We start from the raw sequence: 25,813 nt of genomic DNA on the forward strand, positions 1-25,813 counted from the left end.
GAGCGACCCTTACTACTCTGCGCCACAGTCGCGCGCACCGCTCGAATCCGCCCGATTCCTCCAATATACCTCTCCCCGCAGTTCACTCATAGCCATATCATTCAACCCGAGCCCAATTGTCTATCGCATGTTTGACTTCGTTTCCTTTGCCCGCCCCCCCGTGAGCTTGTCTCGCGCGAATAATCCACCGACAACCACCCCGTAACTCGCCCGCTGCCCTCTCTAACCAGCCTTCGACAAAAGTCGCCAACATGGCGGGCTTCTTCAACAAACTGAAGAATGCGGGAAATGTGCGTACCAAATCCCTTGGAATTCAGCCCGCGCCCTTTCCGCCGCCGCGTCCCGTTCTCACATGCTGGCCTTTGCGCGACTTCGCCGTTGCTGACAGAGTGCCTGCTTTCTAGACAACCACAAGCCCAGCGACCAAAGATGCGCCCAGCAAAAAAGCCGGCAAGGAGGAGCCAGCTCCCGAGCTTACCCCCTTGGAAAAGATGCTACAGAACGCTGGTCCATTGAGGGAAGATGGCACCGACAAGTTCTTCGGCCTCGAGAATGTAAGTCCTCCAAACCCCACCGGTGTCTGCACCGGCTTTTCCGAGACGACGAATGCTGATCAATCGTATAGTTTGGCAATACCTGGTATGCCACTTTGTCGCTTCTCCCGGCTCTTTCGCTGATCTTTGTATAGCTACTGCAACTCGATTGTACAAGCGCTCTTCTACTCCGAATCCTTTCGAGACCATGTCGTCAAGTATCCGCCCTTGTCGCCTACCGATACCCCCAACGGAACACGACCGAAGGTCAACGTGACCATCCGTCCGCCAGTCGCGAAAGAACCCCCAAATGCCCCAGGCACGAAACAGAAAGGCCTGAGTGCCTCGGAGTCGATGAAGCGCAGACAAGCTATAACCGCAGGAATGCCCCCACCAGGCGCTCCTGGCACACGTCCCGAAGACAAGCCCGACTCGCCCGAATACAAGAAGAAGCAGGCGATGATCAAGGGCCCGATTCTGGAGCTGGCCCAGGAAAACCCCTCAGCATACGGGATGGAGGAATGCACCTTCACCGGGCTCAAAGACATCTTCCAGGCCCTGATTGAGAGCAACACCAGAACGGGCGTGCTCAGCCCGCAGCGATTCCTCGAAATTTTCAAGAGAGACAATGAAATGTTTCGAAATTCCATGCATCAGGACGCTCATGAGTTCTACGGTCTGGTCTTGAACGACGTCATATCCAACGTCGAGACCAACGCCAGGCGGATCCAGGAGCGAGAGGCTGAAAATAGGGACGGCTTGGTTCAATCAGTGGAGAATGCTCTTGGTGCCACGAGCCTCATCAATCGCCCTGTCAACGGCATGGGTTCTCCTGGAACCGGCTGGGTTCACGACATTTTCGAGGGAGTCTTGACGTCGGAAACAAAGTGTCTGACTTGTGAGACGGCCTCACAACGTGACGAGACTTTTCTGGACCTATCCATCGATTTGGATGAGCATTCATCAGTAACGTCATGTTTACGCAAATTTTCTGCCGAGGAAATGCTCTGCGAGCGCAATAAGTTTCACTGCGATCATTGCGGCGGTCTTCAGGAGGCTGAAAAGCGAATGAAGATTAAGCGTTTGCCCAAGGTCTTGGCGTTGCACCTAAAGCGCTTCAAGTATACCGAGGATTACAGCCGGCTGCAGAAGCTTTTCCACCGAGTCGTGTATCCCTACCACCTTCGCATGTTCAACACCACCGATGACGCCGAGGACCCGGATCGAATGTACGAACTGTACGCTGTTGTAGTTCACATCGGAGGTAATGCCTATCACGGCCACTATGTTTCAGTCATCAAGACCAAGGACCGTGGTTGGGTCCTTTTTGACGACGAGATGGTGGAACCGGTCGACAAGCACTTCGTTCGCAACTTCTTTGGCGATAAGCCCGGCATGGCTTGCGCGTATGTTCTCTTCTACCAAGAAACCACCTTCGAAAAGGTGCAGGCGGAGATGGAGGCTGAGGGTGCGGAGGAGGTTAAGATCGCGAACGAAACCGCAAACGTCGCACAGGAAAACGGCCAGGTCAACGGTACGAATGGCACTCCGAACGGCACTGCACCTCTTTCCAAGCAGTTTACACAGCCCGTGAGCCCGATTGAAGAGCGTGATCCGATGCCCGGACTTTCTCACGCTCAGACTGCGCCCGGTAAAGTGGATGCGCCAGAGGTCCCGCCGGTACCGCCCACACCCGCTGCTCCTGCGATACCTGTTGGCATCACCAGATCTAACACGGCAGCCAAGAACGAAAAATCAAAGGATGAAAAAAAGCGGGAGAAGAAGGAGCAAGAGGCTGCCGAGAAGGCCCGGAAGCAGGCTGAAAAGGACAAGGCGAAAGAGGAAGAGAGGCAACGAAGGGAGAGTCACGCCCGGCGGAGAGAAGCTTATCAAAAGGAACAGGACGAGCTGCGCCAGGTTCTGGAGTTAAGCAAGAAAACTGCGGAAGAACAAGAACCGAAGAAGAAGGAACCCTCTGGCACGACGAGCTTCCTCAACAGGTCTAGCCGGGCAAGCAAGTCGATGACTCGAAAGAGCTTCGGGTTTCTCAGCAAGGACAAGGATAAGCCTGAATCACCGAGGCCGACAGAGAACGGTCATAATGGCACCGATGGCGCAGCAAACCACGCAGACAAGCCCAAGGAGCTGAGAGAGCGGTTCAGTTTCAATCTAGGCAGGAAGAAGAGCGGAAACCTGCTGTCATGAGGCGGCGCATTAAATACTGTTTGACGACTCACCTCAAGGTTTCAATTTCTCCTTAGTACATATCACAAAAAAGGAGTCGATAGGGAGCTGTTTTGTACGATGGACACAGTACATCGCTTCCTGCCCTGGTGCAGGTTGCGACCAGCCCCACGAACGGCTCCAACGGAGGAAACTCTGGGCGCGAGCAGATACCCGAGCATGGTGCGGTTAGCTTGGATAATATTCTTTTTCACATAATGAGGGCGACTAGGTTCAAGGCCACATTTGATGGAGTCATGAGCGTTGCTTTTGACAACACCACGCCGAACTGTATGATAGCGCAAGACGGTATCAAAGATTCAAGACCCAGAGCTGCAATCCTCTGAAGAGGCAGCCTCCGAGGAATAAGGTTGCAAAGCATTTGCCCTTCTCAACATCATGACATTATATTGCCGCGCCGTGTTGTTTTTAATTTCCTGGGCAGTGATGCCCCTTCGATGACCAAAACCACCCGCTGCCAACCCCCAACGCCAGTTCGTTACGATGATGCCATGCTGTGAAAGGTCCAAGCCGTTTGATATACACAAAGAATAAGCGGATCCGCCGGGTCTTCGTCCGTCTATCCGAGGATGAGCTCGTAGAAAATGATGAGGGTGTTGATCGCTATTAACGGTACTGCAAAGTGGGGGACGTCAGCATCTCGCCTCCCGAAGCTCCCAATCAGTCTGGCGGGTATGGTATACGTACTTCTCATAAGCGTCCGCACGCTGGCAATCAGGTTGATGATCTTGGCCTTAACACTCGCATCGGTGCTCTGACCGAAGGCTGGGTCGTAGGACGAGGGGGACAGGTTGACTGTTTCGGGAGGTCATTAGCTGAGCCGTTCGTCTTGCGCATCCGCTTGTACTCCAAGGAGGGTAGACGGAGGGGGGAACGAGGAAGGCCGTACTGCGCGCGAGGAAGCGGTCTTCGGAGAGGACGGCGATGGCGTTGATGAGGAGGACAGCGACTGGAGGGGGTTATTGTGGTTAGCGCAAGCTCTCTGAAATGGCGAGGGATGTGTGCGCATACTGTAGAGAAAGTTTCCTAGGATATACATCTTAACGGCGGTTATGGGCGCAAGCCAACTTGTTGTGGAAAAGAAGGCTTTCTAGGGGGGAGGGCTGGTTTCGTTGCGATCGTGGGGTAAGGGGCAGTATCCAGCAAGACGAAGCTTGGGAATTTGGGGCCAGGTGGTGATGGTGGTTGCGCGCTGCGCTTCGCTGTCCAGACCTGGAGCTTACCTTGGCTCCAATGCGTGATGGAGATGGACTTGATCCGTTCCGATGATCCCTGTCTGTGGTGCCTGCTGCCAGTAGGGTGCCTGTGCCTACTGCCAGTAGGGTGCCTAATTCAGGTACCGCCTTGGGGGGGAGGAAAGCTGTCCACAGCTGCTGTGTGTGCCTGCCGCTCGCTGCTGGGCTCCAATTGCTTGCATTGCATGAATGTCTTTGGGCCGTGCACGGACACTCAGAGCTGTGGTGGGTAGGTGCAAGACGACAGCTTACACTTTCAATCGGTGAACCTGACCTGTCCTGCCTGAATGAGAGCTCCAAGTTCGCGAGAAATATCATCAGGAAACTCGGAAGGCATTGAGATGAAAAGGAGCACAGGGCAAATCGTTTCACAACTTGGACTTTTTGCATCTCCTGACGATCCTCCTTTCCTCAGTACAGATATGAAATAAACCACATTTCACAATCCTTCTCTTCTCATTCCTTCCCTTCTCAGTACCTCCCGCCCTAAAAGTACACGCACCCCTTGACGCGCTCACAATGAAGCTCCTAGGTATCTACAGCTCCTTCACGCATCCTCCCTCCTGTTCAAACTTTGGAAACAAACAAGACTGACACGGCACTAGACATTGTCCTTCTGGGACTCATCCCTTCTCTAATCACCATCCATCTACTCCTCTCCCCAGACACAAAAGTAGAGGAATCGTTCAACATCCAAGCGACTCACGATGTTCTCGTCTACGGCACACCAACCAGCGACATCGCTTCCCGCTTCCGCGCCTCCTACGACCACTTTGACTTTCCCGGCGCCGTTCCCCGCACCTTCGTCGGTCCCGTCCTCCTCGCAGGCATCGGCGGTCCCATCGTATCTCTCGTCGGCTTCGCACACGCCCAACTCGTCGTCCGCTTGCTACTGGGTCTCGCAAATGCTGCTGCGCTCGTCCTCTTCGCTCGCAGCCTGGGCAAGGGGCTGGGCTTAGATGTGCAGCGGTGGTGGATTTTATTGCTTGCTAGCCAGTTTCACGTCATTTTCTACGCGTCGAGAACGTTGCCCAACATGTTTGCCTTCGCGTTGAGTGAGTACTCCTACGTTGATTATCGTTGCCGCAGTAAAACTAACATGACGGAAAGCAACTCTCGCCTCTGCAAACCTCCTCCCCCATCCTAATCCCCGGATCTCATCCCCGCGCCAGCGCGTTGCCGTCTCCCTCCTCGTCTTCGCCGCCGCAATCTTCCGCTCCGAAGTCGCCCTTTTGCTCGCCACTACGGGCCTCTACCTCCTGCTGACGTCGCAAACCACGATCCCGCGCCTGATCCGTCCCTTCGCAGTGAGCTTCACCGTCGCCCTCGTCGTCTCAGTGCCCCTGGACTCGTACTTCTGGCAGAAGCCCCTCTGGCCCGAGCTCTGGGGCTTCTACTACAATGCCGTCCTCGGCTCCTCCTCCAACTGGGGTGTCTCGCCGTGGCACTTCTACTTCACATCCGCTCTCCCTCGCCTGCTCGTCAACCCCCTGACTTTCATGCTCCTCATCCCCGTAGCTCTGACCCAGCCAGGGACATCCAACGTAGCCCGCGGCCTCGTTATCCCCTCTCTCCTCTTCATCGCAATCTACTCAATCCAGCCTCACAAAGAAGCCCGCTTCATCTTCTACGCCGTCCCGCCCCTGACGGCGGCGGCCGCCCTCGGCGCAAACTACATCTTCGCCCGTCGCACCAAGTCTCTCGTCTTCGCCCTCGCCTCCTCAGCCCTCTGTCTCAGCATCCTCGCCGCGTTCGCCGCCTCAACCGGCATGCTTCTACTCTCCTCCCTCAACTACCCCGGCGGCGACGCCCTCCGCCAGCTCCACGCCCTCGTCGGCTCCGGCCCCTCACCGGGCAAGAGCCCCGCCAGCTCCTCCGTGACGGCCGTACATACGGACGTGCTGAGCTGCATGACGGGCGTCACCCTCTTCGGGCAGAACCCGGCCGGGCTGCCCAAGAACCCCCACTCGCGCGCTCTGGAGAACAGCCTCAACAGCGACGCGACGACGGCCGCCGCGGTGCCGGTCATGACCTTTGATAAGACGGAAGACAAGTCCGTCCTTGCGGACCCGGCATTCTGGTCGCGGTTCGATTACGTGCTTGCCGAGGACCCTGCGTCCGTCAAGGGGGGCCAGTGGGAGACTGTCGGCGTCGTGCAGGGGTACGCTGGGATCGAGATCCTGAAGCCTGGTGCCGTCGTAGCCGGGGAACAGGACACCGAGGAAGGAGAGAAGGTCCTCGGCAGAGGTTTGTGGGTCAAGAAGATTCGCGACAAGGCCAGGTCATTGACTGGTGGCTGGTGGGCTGGGCCGCGGATGGAGCCTAGAATCCGCATCTTGAAGAGAGTCAAGGACGCGGGTTCCGGAGCGAGGATTGTGTCCCAGTAAACGTCGATTTCATGAGCGTCGTCACATTTGTATTGCATTCACTAGACCAAGGGCTCCCTTCAGAAAGAAAGAAAGCGAGCCTCACAACAATGAATCACCAAAGGTGGAATAAGAACGTTTGATGAATGCCATGCTCTAAGCTCGGCTTCTTGTGAAAGGGGGAAAGGAAAAGAGTAAACACTATCCTACCACACGGCTGTTCGTAACCAGCCTTTAAACCCCGCGTATCCAATGCCCCGAGGAACTCTACAAGTATCCTGTTCCCGTCTGCTTCCAATGCGAACCAATACAACACACGTACACGTGCACACTTTTTTTTCCGTTTTCAATCGAAACCGCCGTGCTCATTGCAACCTAGCCTGCCCCCTGCCCCCTACCACGCGCCTACGCACGCAAAACACAAACAAGGACGAACAGAGCGGGCGTCGCGTCAGACACACCAGTCCCGTGCTCTCTCTCTCTCTCTCTCGTCCAGCCTTGTTCCCGAAGACCAAAATTGTCATCTCCGAGTTGAATCCTCCTGAACCAGTAAAACCCAATAGGTGTGCAACCCCAAGCCTAGAAACCAGGCACCAATCCGCTTCTCGCTGGCTGTTTCAGTGTCGTAATCGCATCTTACAGATATGGAATAAGTATATCAGAGCGCCGTATGCATCCCCATTGAAAGAATCGGGTATCCAGGTGTTAGGTTGATGTGGACGGAATCCGTCGTACGCCGTAGGTATATTATATATAAGTTATGCCGCCGCATGAGAATCATGAATCACGAAGGCTCGCTGCGCTTACTCTTGCTCCGTGTCGCTACCGTGGTCTGAGTCGCTCAATTCGCCGTAGAGGGCCTTGTATCTCGCTAGCTCGGCCATCTGCTTGGCGACCTGGTCGAGAATATCGCTAATAGGCGCCCGCATATCCTCTAGCTGTTCCAGAGGGGCACAGCCAATAGCAATGTGACGAAGTGACAGTGAAGTGACGCAAGTCTAGAAAGGATTATTAGCGACAAATCACACAGATTCTTCTCGCAAACAGAACTCACCTCTATCCTGCTCACTTGGTGCTCCATGAAGTTGAGCAGGAATCGCTCCGTCACCTCACCCCCCCGATGCTTCATCCTCTCCAAAAGCTCCGTCTCGGGGGGTTGCAAGCCACGGCCAGACACGTTCTCCAGCGAGCTGCACAGCATCTCCAGTCTCAAGCTGACGCGCCACAAGGCCCAAATAGACTCAGTGTCGAACGCCAACTCGCTACCAGCCTGCAAGATAGCGGGCTTATCAACTTCGACGCGAGTCTCTTGCTGCTGGTGGTGATCGATGCGTCCCGCAAGAGCGTGTGGGTAGAGCGAGTACACCACTTCCGGGTTTTCAAGACCCTTCAACTTCTTCTCTCCCATCTCCTTCACCTCGAAACCCTGGGAGCTGAGAGACCGTAAGTCCTTCCGTATCGTAGTAGCAAAGCCCTGGTCATCATCAAACGTGTCTTCAGAACCTGTCGAGACATTCCTGTCCGTGTCTTGGTAGCTCTCTAGGCAACGTTGGATCTCCGAAATGAAGTCGGACGAAACAGTGATTTGGCCTCCATCAGCAACCGACGAGATACGGGAAGCTTTGTTCACCATGGGTCCGAAGTAGTCCATACGCCTGGTGACGGGGTCCATCTCGCTGACGGCTTCGCCGTAGTGAATACCCATGCGAACGGAAAGACCCTTGAAGATCAAGGCGTTGTCTTTGTCATATAGTGCTTGACAAGAGACGGAGTTGAGGACCTCGGAAGGCCAGTTGACATCCAACAGCGACATCTGTACCGCAAAACACCACAATAGTGCCGAGGTGGCCGTCGGGAATGACACCATGAAGGCATCTCCTTCAGTCTTGACCTCGTAACCGCCGATTCTTCGCAATTGCCTGCGCATCACCTCGTTGTGCAGCTTGATGGCGGATCTCATCGCAGCTGGGTACATCTCCCACAATGTGGTAGAGTTCTTGATATCGGTAAATGCGATAGACACGTTGCCAGTAGGCGCTGGAATCTCGGCTTCGAGTCGCTGCAATGTTGAGTCCAGCACGTCACCCTTGTTCCTCTTGCCACGACGCGGAAGCTGCTGTAGATCGTTGGGAACACCTGAGGGGTACAGAGACATGCTCTGCCCACGATGAAGTCTGGATCGTTCGACTCTCCTCTTCAAGTCAGACACGCTCATCATCATGACCATGATCTTGTTGGTGGCGCCATAGGCGATTGCGAGATCACGAAGCTTCTGTGATGCCCGCATCAGATCGCCGCGTTCTTGCCTAGCAAAGTCGACGACCAACGCGGGGTCCAAGTACTCCCAAAACTCCCTGGTGGCAATCAAGATGATGTCGTCTTGCTCTCGAATGGTAATGCTGCTGACGTAGGGGGCGGCCTGAACGGACGGCATGAGCTCAACGTAGCCAAAAGCTCGAGAGACTTCCAGCAAGTCGTTGAGTCTGCCATTACGAGATACCCAACCGCCAGCTTCGCGGATACGTTGACGCTCGGTAGGTTCCGCGGGATCGTGCTTTTTGGTGAGAATCTTATGGGAGCCGTCCGTCTGGATGAGCATAGCCTGGGCGTCGCCGACGTTCGCTACGAAGAGCTCTGTATTCTGAAGGTACACCACGGTCGCAACGCCGCCAGAGTTGAGGTCCTCCTTACTGAGCACAACCGGCTGCGCAGAGCCCCTATGCACCTTCTGAGAGCGCTCCTCGTTGTGCTGTATCGCAACGGTGACAAGGTCTTTGTTCAGTGACAAGAAGGCACGTCTGAGAGCATCAACAGGGGTCTCGTTAAGACGTGTCTTGAGGCCCTTCAACTCCATGCTGAAGATGTGACCAAAGTTCTCGTGAAGGTACTTGGCAATCTTGGAACCGCCGCTGGAGAGGGCTTGGCCGTCGAAGAGACCAAGTAGCGTCTCAGTCTCTGAGGAATTGAAGCGAGGCACGACGAGATCAATGGTCGAGAGATGCTCATTCTTGCCCAGGGTGTCGGCCATACCGTACGGTAAGTGTCCAGCAAGAGATCCGGATGTTCGCACACGGCGATCTTCGCTTTGATCGGGAATCGTGGGTTGTGTTAGTGTGACATCCATGAGACCCAGAACTCTCAGATTGAGCAACCGGCTGAAGTCAGCGAGTGAATCGTCGCGGTTGGAGGCGGTGGAGGGAGGATTGGCCGCCTTGATCTCCAAGCGCTTGTTCCCTGACAAGTTGAGATACCTCAAATTGGGATTCAGGTTCCAGTTCCAATCGTAGGGAACGTTGGAAATGTTGTACTTCAAGGAATTGCTGCCACAATCCAACACCGCCAGCTTCTTAGCTCTGGAAATGTCGGCTGGTAGGTTGGTGAACTTGTTTCCGTTGATGTGCAATACCTGCAGAAGACTAGCATCCTCGAGGTCGTCGGCCGGTAAGGTTGTCAACTCGTTACCAGACAGATAAAGCTCCACCATTTGCGGCCAGCTCTTGATTGATCGTTGTGGCATATCATTAATATAATTCCACGACAAATTGAGCACGCGCAATTCGTTGAGCATGGTGATCTGGTCGAAAACCTCGTCATCAAGCTTGTTCTCTGCCAGGTAAAGGTTTCGCAAAGAACCAGCGAAAGTTGTGTAGAGCCTCGATGTCAAAGTCGAGTCTTTCCTCACAGATGGCGGCGTCATCGTCTGAACCGTGCCTTGAGACGTCGACCTAGATACCACCGATGTTTTTCTGCCGCCTTTGCCGTAGACTGACACGACCGAACTTTTCCTGTCTGCACCGCCGGGCACTGGAGAAGGTCCGACGCTAAGCAAGGTTGATGAGGAGTTCCCGCTCGGCCTCCTGGAATCTGGAATCTCCTCAATAGGTAGCTGAGGGAGACTGTTCATAGGATTGGGTTTATTCATAGCAGCAGGGGTTTGGGCTTCCTCGCCTGCAGCCCGAGGTGCTCGTGAGGCAGGCTTGGGGAAGTTCTCCAGGATGTTGGAAGACGCATTCAACGTCTCGAGCTTATTCGCCCACCAAAGCTCCATTGGCAACTTGCGAATGTTGTTTCTTCTTACGTCCAGTACTCGGAGTTCCGTGAGACATCCAATCGAGGTTGGCAGCTCAGCCACGTTGTTGTTGGCGATGCTGAAATGCTCCAGTCGGCTGAGGTTTCCGATGTGTGCAGGCAAGGACACAAAATAGTTCTTGTCCAAGACGAGACGCTCGAGATTCAACATCATATTGAAGGTTTCGTCGATGCTTGCGAGCTGACAATGGGAAAGGTTGAGCATCTTCAAAGTCAAGACCGGTTCAATGATTTCGAACTTGGTGATGGGGTTCGAGTTGAGTTTGAGGCTTCTGATCCTTTCGAATGAGCCGATGAACTGAGAAATATTGTTGTGATCCGCGGAAAGAATCTCGAGCTTGGGCAATGCGGCGATAACGTCGATACTGGTAATAGCATTGTACTTGATGTCCAGTTCTCGAAGGCTGGGTAGTTGACGGAAAGAATCGGGCAAAGAGTTCGATAGTCTGTTGTTGGTAATGACAAACTTTTCCAGGTTTCGGAGCTTGCCAATCTCATTGGGCAGGCTGCTAATTGTGTTGAAGCTGAGGTCCAGCTCCACCATGCTTTCCACCTCACAAAGAAAGAGGGGAAACTTTTCTAGAAAGTTGGAAGATATGTTGAGGTTTCGCAGTGACCTGTAGGCGCCAAAGTACTGGGGAAGAGCCTTGAGACGATTGTTGGCCAAGTTCAACTTAAGAATGCCATGTAGCCCATGCAGCTCCGCATGATCCAACTGCTCGAGCCGGTTGTTCGAGACATCCAGATATGTCAGTCTGGCAGCCTTTCCAAGACTCGGGGGTAGCCTGCGGGCTTCGTTGTTGTTGAACTTGATGTCTCTCAAGTTTTGACATGACTGGATAAAGTCTCTAGGAAGGTCTAATGACAGGTTACGAGATAGGTTCAGTGAAATGATCTCTGAAGCCTTAGAGTAGAGCGAGATAGGGATTGTGATTAGGTTGCGTCCGGATAAGTCAACGTGATTGAACTTTTGTATACGTCCGAGGCCGAGGTCGTTGGTAACCGAGTGAAAGTCGCTCTCTCTCGACGATAAGAACATAAAGCGGCAAAGGTAACTGTTGTCTTCACGGCCCACATCCTCAATCCTGTCTCGCTCTTCATAACCGATTTGCTGCAACAACCTCTTCTGCATCAAAAGCGGGCGCTCAGGTGCAGCGAGGACACGAATCTGGTCGTGCTTCTTCAGGATGATGTGGTAATTCTCCAGGCCGTCCGTGGCATACGTTTTCTTAATAAGCATAGAGACGACATCGGTGACGCTGGCATCCAAAGCCATGGAGAGGGTCGCGAAGGTGCCGTCGGATCTGAAAATTCGGATGCAGTAGGGTGTCATCTTTTCTTCGGGGCGAGGCGGACTGCCGATGTCGTCGAGATCCGGGGGTTGGTAAGTCGTGTCCTCTGTGTTACGACGGACAGCCCAACTGTCCGGTGCATTCCAGGAGCCATTGGGCCCTCCTGGGAAGGCGTCATTCTTCTGCGGCACCGGAGGAGCCACGTCAACTTTGTCGGGGATATTCGTGACAAAGGTGGTATCCATGGGCGTCAGCATTGGAGGCTTGGTTAGGATGCCTTCCATGTCGCTCAGATTCGTATCGAGGAAGAAGCCGGTGCCCTGGCCTGCTTGCCTATCCGTCGGGCCGATCTGCTCTTCCACGTCATTTGATCGTTGTTGGCGTCCTTTGCTCTTCGAAAATGGGAATCTGTTGTTGAACGTCTGCTGGTTGCGCTGGTTGTTGTACGCGGCCGCGGCCATCCTTGGGTCCTGATCGGGGCCAGGCTCAGTACCTGCGTAGGCGAGTGGAAAGGTCGAAGGTGCCTCTGGTCGGGCGAAATCAGGTCGTGATGGCTTCGCGGCCAAAGACCTGGTCGACCCGGGCAATTCACGCAGCCTAGACGTGGCATCTTCCTTATCCTTGTTCCTCCCCCGCAATCGATTTAAAATGTTTCTCTTCGAATGATGGGTTTGCTGGCCACCGGGCGATGTCGAGCCGTCGACGGAAGGATTGTGCTTCGAACTGAAGTAGCCGCCGCTCGGTGTCGGGCTTTGGGCGCGGGTTCGATTGGAAGGGTACATGACGGTTGCCGCGGAACCGCCTCTTTCGCGGGGATTCTGCACCTGCAAGCTCGCTTGAGAATCTTCCCTGCTTACAGTTGGCCGGAGCGCCCTGCCATCATCAATGCTTCTGTTATGGCGGTGATGGTGGCCAGGCAGATGCACAATTGAATGGCCGGAGCGACTTGATGAGGAGGTCTTTGGTGGATTTTGCGGGTTGTTGGGATTTTCGTTGTTCATGTAACGTTCGCGGTCGGGGCCGCTCAAAATGTCTCTGACTGGGGCCTCGCCGTACCTGGCAATATCCTTGAAGCAAGTTTAGCAGGCTTGACTCGACGGAGGACAGGCTGTATGCACTGGCACTGCACGAAGGGGCATAAAAGATAAGATAAGGCTATGGTTTGATGCGGCGCAATACCCGCATGCGTGATAGTGGCGCCCAGGGTACGGAAATGCGGATGAGTGCGAGGCAAGCTCGGGAAGGATTCTTTTGATGGGTTTACAACGGATTGGAGGGGATGCCAACGACAAAATCAAAAAAAGAAAACAGAAAGAAAATAAAAACGCCCCCCCAAAAAGTCGATTAAGTCAAGAACGAAACAACAGCAGGAGGATGCGGATGCGGGGAGTTTACTCACATCAGCCTCTTGGTAGAGGAAAGGTACAACCTCTGGTGCGGGCACAGGGGTCCTCGGCCTTGAAGAGGAAGGCGAACCTTCTCGGTCTCGTTGGTGGTCGGTCGCGTTGGAGTAGTTGCGATCTCTGGTAGGGCGGCTGTGGCTGTAGGAACGCGAGCGGTCCTTTCCCGAACTTGAATGCAAGCTGCTTTCCGACCCGTCTCGACCTGGAAACTCCTCCCCAAAGAAGCCCTGTAATTTTTGCAATCCACCTCTTCGAATGCTCGTCTTGGAGCCTTGGCTGCTCAGTGTCGTGATACTAGCTAACGAGGGCCGGCGTTCGTCTCCGAAGTAGGCAGCGTCAGGCGAGTCCTGGCTTCCGGACGACTGGGGGGCTATTCGGTTCGTGGGCGGACGAAAGCCCGGCGACAACTGAGAGGCAATGGATAGGTTGTCGCTGGAATCATTGTAGAAGGTGGTGTTGAGCTGGCTTTGGGGGGTGGATGCGGTGGCACCGCCGTTGGAGGGCGACATCCAGGGAGCGACTTGTGAGGTCGACGAGGGATTGGCCGTTGGAGGCTGCTGCTGGATGGAGGGAAGACGGCCACCGGAGGTCTCTAGCACGGCCAGGTCTCGGCGGTAGTTGGCGAAGTCGCTCAGGCGGTGGTGATCTCGGAACGAGGAGACATTGGATGTTGTTGAAGCTGGCGACAATGCTCCGCGCGGCGCAGATGCGTGGGTTGGAGAGGTTTGGGCTGGGCTCAAGTCACTGATGAAGGATCTAGACGGGGGTGGAACGCAGGGACCAGTCAGCAATGGGCGCATTCGTCAGGGCGTCAGGGCAGAAACATTCAAAAGAAGGAACATGGAGGGGAGACGAAGGAAAGCGAGTGAGATTATCTCGGGTCGAGCTGGACTGGGCTGGACTGGAGGGATCGAAAACAGCAGAAAGCTCCACCGACGAAGCGACGACGACAAAGCTTGCCTGGGGCCAGGGCGGAGGCGACTTCGATGGAGGGGGGGCAGTACGATGAGGAGGGAGGACGTGAAGGGAGGGGAGGGGGTGCCAGAGGGAATTCAGGGTCGCTAGCAGGCCTGTTGGAGGGGACGAGGGAAGACCTGGGAGGGGTGTGATGGGAGGGGGGAGCTGTACGAGAGAGCTGAAGTGCTGCTGTAGCAGTTTTGCTGGCTGCACCGGCCGAGTTCAGTTCAGTTGCAGCAAAAGGGCAGAAAAAGAAGCCTAAGCTACACCAAAAGTGTCTCGCCCAGGACTGGGTTTCGGGACGACGGCCGCGGCGAGCGTAAGAAAGCTGTGGTGGGACACCACACACTCGCTTCAGCGGTTGCACTGTTGCAGCAGACAAGCAGCAACAGGCGCCATGAATGGGGCAGGGGCCGGCCAGCCAGGGACAAGCGACGAAGAGGACGACAACAGACAGCGGCCAGGCCAGGACTGGAGGCTGCCCTGTATTGCGTAGGTGGATATCTTGGTTTTGGAGGGGCGCCGTGGAAGAGGAGCCCCAAACCCAGAGCAAGGTTGACGGCGATGGACTGACTGGGGACTAGGAACGAACTCGGGTTGTGGACTGTGTGGGCTCTGGGACTGTGGATAAGGTAGACCTGCCTTGCCTGAGTGGGCTTGGGCTTGGGCTGGGGCTGCCGCTGCCGCTGCCGGGCCGGCTGGACGACTGACTGGGCTGGCCTGACTGACTTGTGGGAAGAGGCATGTCTGGAATGGTATGGATGATGGACTGATTGATTGACGGAATGACTAGGAGGGGGACCGGGGCGGGGCAGAGAGCAAGCAGCAGGGCATGAACATGACAACGACAGTACAGTACAGTACAGTACGGAACATGACACTCACTTCTGTGCGATGGATCCATTGTCGTCCGTCTTCAGTCGCATAGGCGCCTTGCGCGATGTCGATGTCGATGCCGCCGACGATGAAGACGGCCGTTGGGGTTTGACAGTGGCCGACGATCGGGTGCTGTCGGTGCTGGTGCTCGTAAGCGAGCTGAAGCGCGAGCCGGCCTCATTCCTCGTCATTGTCGCCAGGCCGTCGCATGAGGGCGCAGAGCCATGTCATTCCCGACAACGGCGGGGGGAAAGGCAGATGGCAGTCGCGCAGTAACGGAGAGCGGACGCAAACAACCAGGACGGGCGGGTGAGGACGGGAAACGAGGTTGGTACGGATAGGGCAGACTAAGTGGGCGGGGTCGTGATAATTCGCGATAGTATGGAGATGCGAGGCGAAGCGAGACGAGGTGGATGGAGAAACAACTCGGGCGGCGGGCTGTGGACAGGGACCGGCGTCGGGGGGCGAGCGAGCGAGAGAGAGATAGAAGCAGAGAAAGGCGCAGAAACAGACTGGCGGGAGCAGAATGGCCGGCGGGCAGAGAAAGACAAAATGTTGATTCGATTATGTCATTATTGAAGTCGGCAGCAGCAGCAGCAGCAAGTCGAGGGCGGCGGGTGATGTGAATGTTGTTGAGGTGCTTGTCGCAGCGAATGGAATGGAAACGGGGTTTCGTAGTCGCAAAGTCGCAACAAAACAAGTGATGGATGTTATTCGATGTCGCATACGGTTTGAGGAGATGCGGGAAAGAATGGAGCTGGCGCAAGCATGGATGGGGGACAAGCCCACAGAAATGTAGGGCCGGAGGAGGTCCGTTGCGTGCGACGAAAGAGGCTGCTGCTGGGTGAGGTAAGGTCGGGCAGCTAGGTAAGGAGGAGGAGCAGAAGGTATGTGCGTGCGTGTGTGTGTGTGTGAGAGAGAGAGTGTGAGATGAGCGAGTGAGTGAGAGGGATTGTATGTTCCAGCGCAAGCTAATTAGAGTGCGTGCAGCATGAGAAGGCAAAGTGTAGGTGGCAGCTAATTAGCTGTTGGTTCACTTCAAGTTGCGAGCGCTAAGCTGCGACTACTACTACTACTACCATTACACCAACAGATACACACGAACACAATGCCTTGCAGACGATGGTGTTGTGGTGCAGCTGGTGATGCGCATGTACCTTGTCCGGTCTTGCCTAGTGGCTTATCTAGGTACCCGACTTGTGAAGACTTTACAATTCAAGCCCACCTCAGGACAAACACTTCGACGCAATATTTATGATGGACACATCCCCGTCCTCGAATAGTTGTATTCAGACTCATTCCTTTGCGCCTTGTAGCCGTGGAGACATGACTAGGACAAGATTGAGGTAGCATCCAGTTGGAATGAGATGACTTTCTCGTCAATAATCTCTCAGGTATGCCGTGGCCCGGTGGCACTCCATTCGTCCTTGTCGTTTTTTTTTTTTTTTCTTTTGTCTTTTTTATGTCTTAATCCTGGGGAGAGACCCGCAGCAGGCGTCGCTTGTGTCGCTCTGCCGGAGGCATACCTGGCGCTGCCCTGGAGGTGCGGTCTTTTTTAGTGGGTAAGCGGCTACCAGCACCAGGTAGGTAGGGATGATCATAGGTCGTTGGCTCAAGCAGACGATTGAGCTGAGGCCAATTACAAGCAAGCGCTGCAGGTGCAAGTATTTTCGCTGCGTACGGTGTTATTTACTTAGACAAGCACAAAGTTCACCGTGGCTGCGATACGCATCTATCAGGTGCAACTGTTGAAGGCACGGGCGACAGGAAGTTCCGTCGACATTTCGGAACACAGCGAGGGGTAAGGCACACGGGCGCAAGGCAGGTAATGTAGGTAGGTACCTTAGGTGGCCGTGAGGGGGAATGTTGAATGTGAGGCTCGCCCTGCTCCAGCCGCCCGCGTTTCGAGGGAGCAGATGTCCGTCCCAGAAGGGACTAGTCGCGTACCACTTGACGATTTAGCGTCTGGCCTTTCCCCTAAGGTACCTTGGGTAGGTGGGGTAGGAGCTTGGACGTGGACACTGTGACATGGAGTGTGGTGGGACGCACCCAGGTTCCACGGGCCACAGCTGTGGGAAAGCGCCTTAGGTAAGGCAACGATGTGGGAGACACTTCCTCACATCCATTCATTGCTGCATCCGGCGGCCTTGGCAGTTGTTGGTATTTCGGAACCTGCCAGAGCGGCATGTTTTCTGTGCTGCATCTGCGACAGACCTGGTATCGCCCTACCGTCCGTTCGCAGCAACACCTACCTACTTACCTAGTACTGCCTTGCTTGCCTACCTACCTACAGACACCTTACGCTGTTGCTGTATGCTGTACGCATACCGACCAAGGGCAACATCAGCTCGCCAGCCCAGCCAGCACGCAAGAGCTGGGCTTGCCAGCATACGGCACACCACACCACATGCCGCCAGCCTAAAACAGCACTTGCATCCGCCGGCGCCTCCCCGACGCAGCTACGACAGAAACCAAGAAGGCTTCGGTCGGAATGGAATTTTGTTCCTCATCTCTCTTTAGCCGTCTCTCTGTTCCTGTCTCTGTCTCTCCTCGGATGAAGACCAAAGATGCACTATCAAATCGAATATTGCAGACTCGTGTCCGCTGCAACACCGCACCTAATGTTATTTCCAGAAGAAGGAAAAAGAAAATAAGGTACTTTTGACAAGAACCTTGGCCCATGGATCTCACCTGTAGCGGCCATCGTTGTACAAGTCATGCCTTGCCTTGCGACGGTCGCACCAGAGGGCAGACACATGCACGCGACAAGAAACATACGGCCAGTCAATGCCTATACGCAGCGCGGGGATGCGTACGGAGCACCATACTCATACTCAGCATGCGTCCCGTCGCCTTCAACGTCCCCGGCGAGACCTAACAAAAATACTATGGAGCACCCGCGCGCATTCAATTCCGTCTGAGCAGTCTCGCTTTGCCCTTGGCACCGCGAACCAGGAACGCACTTGTTACCGCGCAGTCTCGTCGCTGCTGTCGCGACTACGGCCATGTACCTTACTCAATGTTGCTCGTCGGGGTACTATGCACTTGGCGGTTCCATCTCTCTGACTTCTTTCTAACTTCTCTTCCATACCCTCCGCCAGCTATTTTCCGACTCATTCCTTTCTGTTCTCTGCATGTCTTGGCTGCGCAGCTTCATGACACGAAGCTCTTACAGAAGCCAGAAAGGGTGGGAAACCCCCCAAGACGCCCGGTCTACCCGTACGGGCTAGGCACGAATCCTGTCTGGTTTGCGAGATCGATGTCTCAGTTCAATATCTCGTCGCCCTTTACTTTGATCGGACATCGACTCGAAGTGGATGCTGATTGGCTTTCGGCTTAAGGCCGGTGTTGGTTCTCTACCTCACCTCACCCGACAAGCAAAAGGGTCGTTCATTTCCTTGGACCTCCGCTCCACACCAGCAGAATCGGTCACATATGCAGTACCTTAGGGAAGGTAATAAACATGCACACCTTGCAGCCACAGCAAGACAGACACACCCACACATACTCGGCCTAATCGCAACCATCCACACCATACACATGTCAGCCATGCAGGCAGTCGTGGGGCGCTGCATAGGGCAGACATCGCAGCTCAGCTCAGATGCTCGTCTCATCCCGTCCTGCATCTTCAGTTGCGAGAGTTTCCCTGCATTAAACAAATGCCCCCCCTCCCTGCTTGGCCACATGTCCCCCCTCTACTCTACCGGCCTAATACCTGCTGCGCGCATCAACTTTGCCCATCAATTAAGGCTGTATTCCCAACCGTCGTTCACGACACTAAGCAGCGAGGCGGGCCAAGCTCAAACCTTCACGTCCCCAACACCACAACCCGGCGTCATTCCCCTCAGAGGTGGCCTGATATTGACATCTTATTTGGCAGCTCGATCTCTGTGCGAAGCTGTCGCGATAGCTATCTCAAACCATCAGCCTCAAATCACCTTAGTTTTCTGCCGTTTCTCCGTACAACGCAACACCAACGCAACACCTCGCATCTCGCTCACGACCTCTGCTGCTCATGCTGCCACATACATCTTCGCATTCTCTTGACCCCAATTCTTCCAGAGAACCCCATCTCCTTCCTCCGCCCATCCTGGTCGCGCACTCTGTGACGCCACACGTCTTGCTTGTTTGGTATGTAGCAGTCCCTCATACCAAACAACCACCAGACGGCGATCAATGCGCCTGCGGCGAAGACCTCGTCTCGTCGCTTGGGTGAGCCATGCCATGCAGCCTTCCCAAGCCCGCCCATCCATGCAAGCACTACAGCGTACCGTTCCTACGTTACCACACACACCAACTACCCGTACCCCATATTCTGTCCCTGAGGAATGGCCCGCGTCCACCACCCCATCCGCTTCTTGGCCTCTGAGACGGACGGGACCCCAGGTTTGCTACCAACAGAAAGCACACGCTGTCTCTATGGGACATGTTCTCTCACGGGTGTATTCATGTGAGTCAATGGGGTCGCTCCCCGAGGTATCATCGCGGCTGTGCGCTCTCCTGATTGCGGCAAACATGATCAAAGCGATCGTGAACAGCGATGAGCGTTCTTCCTCGTCCGAGGGCCTCTTTGACTAAGGTATACAGATGGATGTCAACAGGCTGCATGGACGTTGTCGACACGTGGTAAATCATGGAGTCCCCCCGCCATCTAGCGTTCGCTGACAGACCTTAAAGGTAAAAACGGCCGACTTCTTGTGGGTTGTTACTTGTCATCCCCGGAATATGCCTCAAAAGACACCTGACGATTCGCGATGTGCAACTAAGACGAGAAGATCGACAACCTTCGTGAGTCTAGACCACAACCAAACCACTGGCATTGTTGACTCCCGAACGGTGCCGTGACTCCGCGGGACACTATTCCCAGCGCCCTTCGTCAAGTTTCATCAACACATTGGAGCACCAGCCCAGGAACGCGTTGCACTATCCCTACATGGTCCCTGGAGATCTACAAAGTACGTTCGCAAGCGAGTCAAGATGGCTGCACAAGGGTTTGCGCCAGTCGGATTCTCTCTGAAGCATCCAATACCGTATTCGTCCTGAATCTGGTCTGGACAACTTCGCCTTCGGAGTATACTCCCGTCCGTCTCATATGCAACCTCGACGTGCGAGCACCATTCTTTAGCAGGGCACGAGCAATGGCGCAGACGGCACATCGTTTGGCCGCGTCAAACCCGGGTGGCCACATCCATTTTGACTCGGGGCCCGTTGTCACGGCTTCCAGAAGCCAGTTCCTCTGAAATGTCTACCAACCAGAGCAGCTTGAAACGGCGGTCAGCGAGTAATCGAGCGAGTCTCATCCAACAATACGGGGTCCTCAACACGGATATGCATGGATCAGTTGGAAAGCCCGTTGTATCCCTATGCCTGACCTGTTGTTCCTTTCTTCCCAAAAATGCCGTGCCATGTACTACGCCACCCAAATTGATCTACAGAACCAGCGCTCGCCGCAAACACGCCATAATCTAATCTTGTCTGGCCGGGTCGAGCTTGACCTCGCCCACGACGGCATCAACCTCCGCCATGATCTCCGGTGTCAGTTTCTCCAGAACCTTCAGAGCACCCACGTTCTCGACAATCTGCTCGGGTCTTGAAGCGCCCGTAATCACAGAAGTAACGTTCGGGTTCTTCAAGCACCACGCAAGGGCCAGTTGCGACTGCGTGGCACCAAGCTTCTCCGCAATACCCTGGACGCGTACCGTCAGTATGCCATCCCAAAATCACGGGGTGGCCGGTGGGGACTTGCCTTGAGCTTGACGACGTTCTGAATCAGGGACTTCCACTCGTCGTTGCCATACCACTCCTTGTTGGCCCAGTTGACAAACTTGTCGCCCATGCCTTCGGCAAAGCGGCTGCCCGCCGGCGGCGCATCCAGACTCTCGTTGTACTTGCCGCTTAGCAAGCCCATCTTGATGGGGCTGAAGGTGGTCAAGCCGAGGCCGAAGCGCTGGTACAGGCGCTGGAACTCGTACTCGACCTTGCGGCGCTCGAGGATGTTGTACTGGGGCTGCTCGACGACGGGAGGAATCATCTTGAGGTCCTTGGCGATGCCACAAGCCTCGGCGATCTCGTCGGCGCTCCACTCAGAGGTGCCCCAGTACATGGCCCAGCCCTTGTCGATGACATGGTTGAAGGCGCGGACGGTCTCTTCCATGGGCGTCAAACGGTCGGGTCGGTGGGCGTATACGATGTCGACATACTCGAGATCGAGGCGCTTCAGAGAGGCCCGGAGACCCTCGATGATGTGCTTGCGAGAGAGACCGTGGTTGTTGATGAGTACCTCGCCGTTGGCGCCGCCCCAGTTGAGCTACAAAGGCTGAGTTAGCCGTTGCCATGTTGAGTGAAATTCCCAACGTCCAACTCACCTTGGTGCTGACAACAATATCGTTACGGTTCCAGTCGAACTTCTTGATGGCCTGGCCCATGATAATCTCGGAGTTTCCGCCAGCGTAGCTGCAACCATTGGATCAGTCTACGGACTGCGCTCTCTCGGCCGCGCGGAGCTTACCTCTCGGCCGTATCGAAGAAGTTGACGCCGAGGTCGTAGGCCTGCTTCATGCATGCAAACGTCTTCTCTGCTGACAGTTAGTGACAACCCCAAGAACCTCCACGCCGTGTGTCACTCGCGTACCGTTCTCAACGTGGCCGCCGAACCTGTGCGCATCATCTCAGTCAGCCCGGATCGCTCAAGTGTCATCAGCCAGAGGCGGCGCGGTTCACGTACGTCAGCCAGCCTCCCAAGCCAAGCACCGAGACATGAAGGCCAGAGTTGCCCAGGCGGCGGTACTGCATGCCCGTCTTTCTCGGTTCTTCCCAAGCCATTGTGTCTGTGGATCTCGATTCCGCGGTTTGAAAGGGGGTATCTCAGAAAAGCTATTCGTCGACTCCGTCACAGCCGTGCAACTTTGTTTCTTCGTTGAAAGGGAAAAGCGATGCAGAGGTTTTGTTTACAATGCTCTCCTGTCTTGGTCAATTTTTCGCACATGAAAGCTCCAAATCGTGCCCCGCGCCGCGGAGTTACTCTCGGGGAGCTGTCGCTGGCCCCTCCCCCCGCCAAACCCCACCTCGTCACACAGCGAGACCTCACGGAATTGACCAATGGACGCCCTCGTCGCTCATGCTACGCTCGCCCGGTGCAGTTGGGGCCGTGGGGACCCTTCGTGCGGAACACATGCAAGTTTCCACACACACACACACAGGGGAGCTCCCTTCCGCTCGTAGCTGTGTTCTCTCTGGAGATGCAATTGTTCACCGGTGCGCCACTGGCGATGAATGGAAAAGTTGCGTAGGATGCTCAAGTTCTCCAATGATTGCCATACCGGAGGCGTAGACAGGCGTGTCTGTTTGCATAATTTACAGAGTTGCCGCTACGCGTTTTGCTTACATCTGCGTCAACGGCTGATTCAGACATTTCTTGTCGATCAGGACGATCTAATGCATCATGATGTCTGAGAAACGTGCCGAAGACGGCTGTCCGTCGGTGTGACCGGCGCTCAGCCTCTCACAGCGCCACCTCTTCCAATATCAAGCCTCTTTTACCGAAGGCGGCGGCGGCGGCGGCAGCGGCGTTGGCGATGAATCCCGCCGGCCGCCATGTCCGGCCTTTAGTCGGCGCCGACACTCATCTCCGTGTGATTTCCCTTCCGGAGCTGAGTCCGGAGGCTCATCGGAGGATGCATCACCGACACATTACGATGCGGAGATACTCTCGGAAAAAGGATAACGGGTAAGCTGTAGTGGACCTACACTTATGGGCGGGTGTGGTGGACGCGGCGGAGACAGTCCACTAATTTGCTGAAAGTTACACGGGCATTTCGGTGCCTCTGGCGTGCTGTCCGTCAACCTGCAACACGCAACAACGTAATGGTGTCAATGCAGGACATCTCGAAGGTTTACACGTGGTAAGAGGCACGGTCGGGTCGGTTGGTGCCAGAAATAGCACCGGTGGCCTTCATGAATCGTGGACGGATTCAATGGCGAGAGCGAGACGGGCGGTTGGGGAATGGCAAAGACCACAATGACGGAGGCGAGTGGAAGACGACATGCAGAAGACATTGCAGCAGACGCGGCAGACGTAAATGCCATGCTCAGCTTTGCCCCACCAAGCTCTGTCTTTTCCAATACCTTTACCTAAGGTATGCAGCACTCCCACTCTCACTCTCACCAAGTTGTTACCCCGCATGACGACTTACAAGAAGCACCACCATGGCGGGGCACTCGCACTCGGGGTCTGATCGGAGTCGGTCCGCTCCCCCATCGGTAGAATTCCTCGCGTGAAATGGCGGCTGTCGCCCGCAGCTACACAGGTACCACCATCAAACCACTCCCCACGACGATCCAACTTTCTTTCCAAGGAAACTCCAAGAGCTGGAACACCACCTGGAGCCACCGGCAGAGCTTGCAGCTGATTTCCCACTTCCCTGCACAACGCCGATCTCTTTTCTCCCTCAGCAGCCAGCAGTCGACTCAAGAAATCGTGTCCGCATGAGTGCTGTGCCCTGACGGTGTACAAACCATCTTCCTTCTCTCAAAAGTTTGCCCCCCATTGGCTGCTAGTTCTGCTTCATTCGCAGAAATATTCGCCTCGACACGTTGCTTTGAAGCTTTACAAACAGACGAATCTTCCAATCAGCTAGATCCTTAGATCGTTGGGTTTCCTTTTCAAACACGGCATTTCTGGTACTATACAAAAAGCTTGCTGCTCGTCTCTCTCACTCCTGTCCTGGGGTTGTTACTCGACTCCTCGCGACCCTCGCCCGAACGAATCTACGAGTCAACCGAACTTACACGGAACCCGCGTCACAAACCAATCAGTCACAATGGCTCCTCACGAAGTTGAGGTCTCTGGCGTCGGCGCCGGCGGCCAGCCCAACAAGTACCGCAGATGGTGGAAAGAGCAGTCCGTCTACCAGGTGTACCCAGCATCGTTCAAAGACTCCAAGGGCAGCGGTGTGGGTGACTTGAGAGGCATCATCTCAAAGGTCGACTACTTCAAGAATTTGGGTGTCGACATTGTGTGGCTCTGCCCCATCTTTGAGAGCCCGCAGATTGACATGGTCAGTATGAACCCCCTCATCTCGTTCTCGCAGACTTGAGTAATGCAAATGCATCCTCGAGTGGCTGCTTGAATTCAATGGGTGCTTGCGATGGGCGTTCAGACTGACACAATTGGCAGGGCTATGACATTAGCAACTATCGCGAAATCCACGCCCCCTACGGCACCGTTGCCGACGTCGACGAGCTCAAGGATGCCTTGCACGCCCGCGGCATGAAGCTTGTCCTCGACCTCGTCGTCAACCACACCAGTGACCAGCACGAATGGTTCAAGCAGTCCCGCTCCTCCAAGACGAACCCTTACCGCGACTGGTACATCTGGCGCCCGGCAAAGTACGACGCCAACGGCAACCGCCAGCCTCCCAACAACTGGAAGTCGCACTTCCAAGGCAGTGCGTGGGAGTGGGACGAGACCACGGGAGAGTACTACCTGCGCCTGTTCGCGCGGGAGCAGCCCGATCTCAACTGGGAGAACCCCAAGGTCCGCGATGCGGTGCACGCCATCATGCGCTTCTGGCTGGACAAGGGCGCCGACGGGTTCCGCTTGGATGTCATCAACTTCGTGAGCAAGCCGCAGGACTTCCCGGACTCTGACCAGGAGGTGCTCCCCGGATCGGAGCTGTACTCTGCTGGGCCCAGATTGCACGAGTATCTGAAGGAGCTGGGTGCCATTCTGAAGGAGTACGATGCATTCAGCGTCGGCGAGATGCCTTGCGTCAGGGATCTGAAGGAGGTCATCAAGAGTGTCAACGCGGACCGGGAGGAGCTGAGCATGATTTTCCACTTTGAGTTGTGAGTAATCCTGTGGTTCTTTTCCTCTATTGAGCTGGTGTTAACGTGTGGCAGTATGGACATCGACCATGGTCCGCAGGGCAAGTTCTCTCCCAAGGAGTGGAAGCTCGCGGAGTTCAAGACTCTGGTCGACAAGTGGCAACGTTTCATGTACGACAACAATGGCTGGAACGCCCTTTACCTCGAGAATCACGACCAGCCTCGATCCGTCAGTCGTTTCGCGAGCGACGCGCCCGAGCATCGCGAGAACAGCGCCAAGATGATCTCCCTGCTTCAAGGCCTCCAAGCCGGAACGCCGTTCGTTTACCAGGGGCAGGAGATCGGCATGGTCAATGTGCCGCAGAACTTCTTCATGAAGGAGTCCAAGGACATTGACTGTCTGAATCACTGGAAGTGAGTGTCGCGATTCCCCTTTTTCGTCTGATTGTTTCGCAGCAAGGCTAACAGACTACAGCTTGCACAAGGACGTTGACGACGAAAAGACCCTCGAGGCCTACAAGGTCGAGTACCAGAAGAAGTCTCGCGACAACGCGAGAACACCAATGCAGTGGGACGCCAGCGCGAACGCCGGCTTCACGACCGCGGACGCCACGCCGTGGATGGCCGTCCACCCCAACCACAAGGAAATCAATGCCGCCTCGCAAACGTCCAACCCCGACTCTGTCTACCACACGTGGCGCCACGTGCTGGAGACTCGAAAGAAGTTCAAGGATATCTTTGTCTATGGCGACTTCAACCTTGTCGACGAGGCCCATGAGCAGGTCTTTGCGTACGCTCGCAAGGCCGACGACGGGTCAACCGCCCTGGTGGCCTGCAACTTTTCGCCCAAGCCTGTTGAGTGGACTGGCCTCCCTAGAGATGTTAAGGAAGTCTTGGTCACATATAACGGCAAGACCAAGGACGATTTTAGCAACGGAAAGGTAACGCTTGGCCCTTACGAGGGAGTAGCTGTGCTGCTGGCTTGAACATGAG

The 25,813-nt window shown here is 55.2% G+C and overlaps 7 protein-coding genes across 7 annotated transcripts; 3 read left to right on the top strand and 4 right to left on the bottom strand.

Moving 5' to 3' along the window:
• Positions 1-251: 251 nt before the first annotated feature.
• On the top strand, positions 252-2,738 carry GCG54_00004827 (putative ubiquitin carboxyl-terminal hydrolase creB; the record flags this gene model as incomplete). The annotated part of the gene is made up of 4 exons (XM_045404870.1): positions 252-290; positions 405-554; positions 626-639; positions 689-2,738. The coding sequence occupies 4 exons, from the start codon at positions 252-254 to the stop codon at positions 2,736-2,738; spliced, it is 2,253 nt and encodes a 750-aa protein (XP_045262813.1).
• Positions 2,739-3,336: 598 nt separating this feature from the next.
• On the bottom strand, positions 3,337-3,816 carry GCG54_00004828 (Protein transport protein YOS1; the record flags this gene model as incomplete). Its single annotated transcript, XM_045404871.1, has 3 exons — positions 3,337-3,572; positions 3,625-3,726; positions 3,789-3,816. The coding sequence occupies 3 exons, from the start codon at positions 3,814-3,816 to the stop codon at positions 3,337-3,339; spliced, it is 366 nt and encodes a 121-aa protein (XP_045262814.1).
• Positions 3,817-4,531: 715 nt separating this feature from the next.
• On the top strand, positions 4,532-6,399 carry GCG54_00004829 (Dol-P-Man:Man(7)GlcNAc(2)-PP-Dol alpha-1 6-mannosyltransferase; the record flags this gene model as incomplete). The annotated part of the gene is made up of 3 exons (XM_045404872.1): positions 4,532-4,544; positions 4,618-5,067; positions 5,123-6,399. The coding sequence occupies 3 exons, from the start codon at positions 4,532-4,534 to the stop codon at positions 6,397-6,399; spliced, it is 1,740 nt and encodes a 579-aa protein (XP_045262815.1).
• Positions 6,400-7,181: 782 nt separating this feature from the next.
• Positions 7,182-15,186, bottom strand: GCG54_00004830 (Adenylate cyclase; the record flags this gene model as incomplete). The annotated part of the gene is made up of 4 exons (XM_045404873.1): positions 7,182-7,376; positions 7,433-12,826; positions 13,159-13,906; positions 15,005-15,186. 4 exons carry the CDS (start codon positions 15,184-15,186, stop codon positions 7,182-7,184), a joined length of 6,519 nt encoding a protein of 2,172 aa, XP_045262816.1.
• Positions 15,187-20,460: 5,274 nt separating this feature from the next.
• Positions 20,461-21,817, bottom strand: GCG54_00004832 (putative voltage-gated potassium channel subunit beta; the record flags this gene model as incomplete). The annotated part of the gene is made up of 6 exons (XM_045404874.1): positions 20,461-20,682; positions 20,754-21,302; positions 21,361-21,448; positions 21,504-21,570; positions 21,627-21,649; positions 21,720-21,817. The coding sequence occupies 6 exons, from the start codon at positions 21,815-21,817 to the stop codon at positions 20,461-20,463; spliced, it is 1,047 nt and encodes a 348-aa protein (XP_045262817.1).
• A 1,997-nt stretch (positions 21,818-23,814) lies between these two features.
• Positions 23,815-25,806, top strand: GCG54_00004833 (Alpha-glucosidase; the record flags this gene model as incomplete). Its single annotated transcript, XM_045404875.1, has 4 exons — positions 23,815-24,051; positions 24,171-24,841; positions 24,896-25,234; positions 25,296-25,806. The coding sequence occupies 4 exons, from the start codon at positions 23,815-23,817 to the stop codon at positions 25,804-25,806; spliced, it is 1,758 nt and encodes a 585-aa protein (XP_045262818.1).
• On the bottom strand, positions 24,150-24,482 carry GCG54_00004834 (Alpha-glucosidase; the record flags this gene model as incomplete). The annotated part of the gene is made up of 1 exon (XM_045404876.1): positions 24,150-24,482. A coding segment is annotated over one exon (333 nt), but the record flags the coding sequence as incomplete, so codon positions are not given.
• Positions 25,807-25,813: the final 7 nt, after the last annotated feature.

The sequence above is a fragment of the Colletotrichum gloeosporioides genome, assembly GCF_011800055.1.
Source record: "Colletotrichum gloeosporioides strain Lc1 chromosome Unknown consensus_54, whole genome shotgun sequence".
NCBI classification, from domain to species: domain Eukaryota; kingdom Fungi; phylum Ascomycota; class Sordariomycetes; order Glomerellales; family Glomerellaceae; genus Colletotrichum; species Colletotrichum gloeosporioides.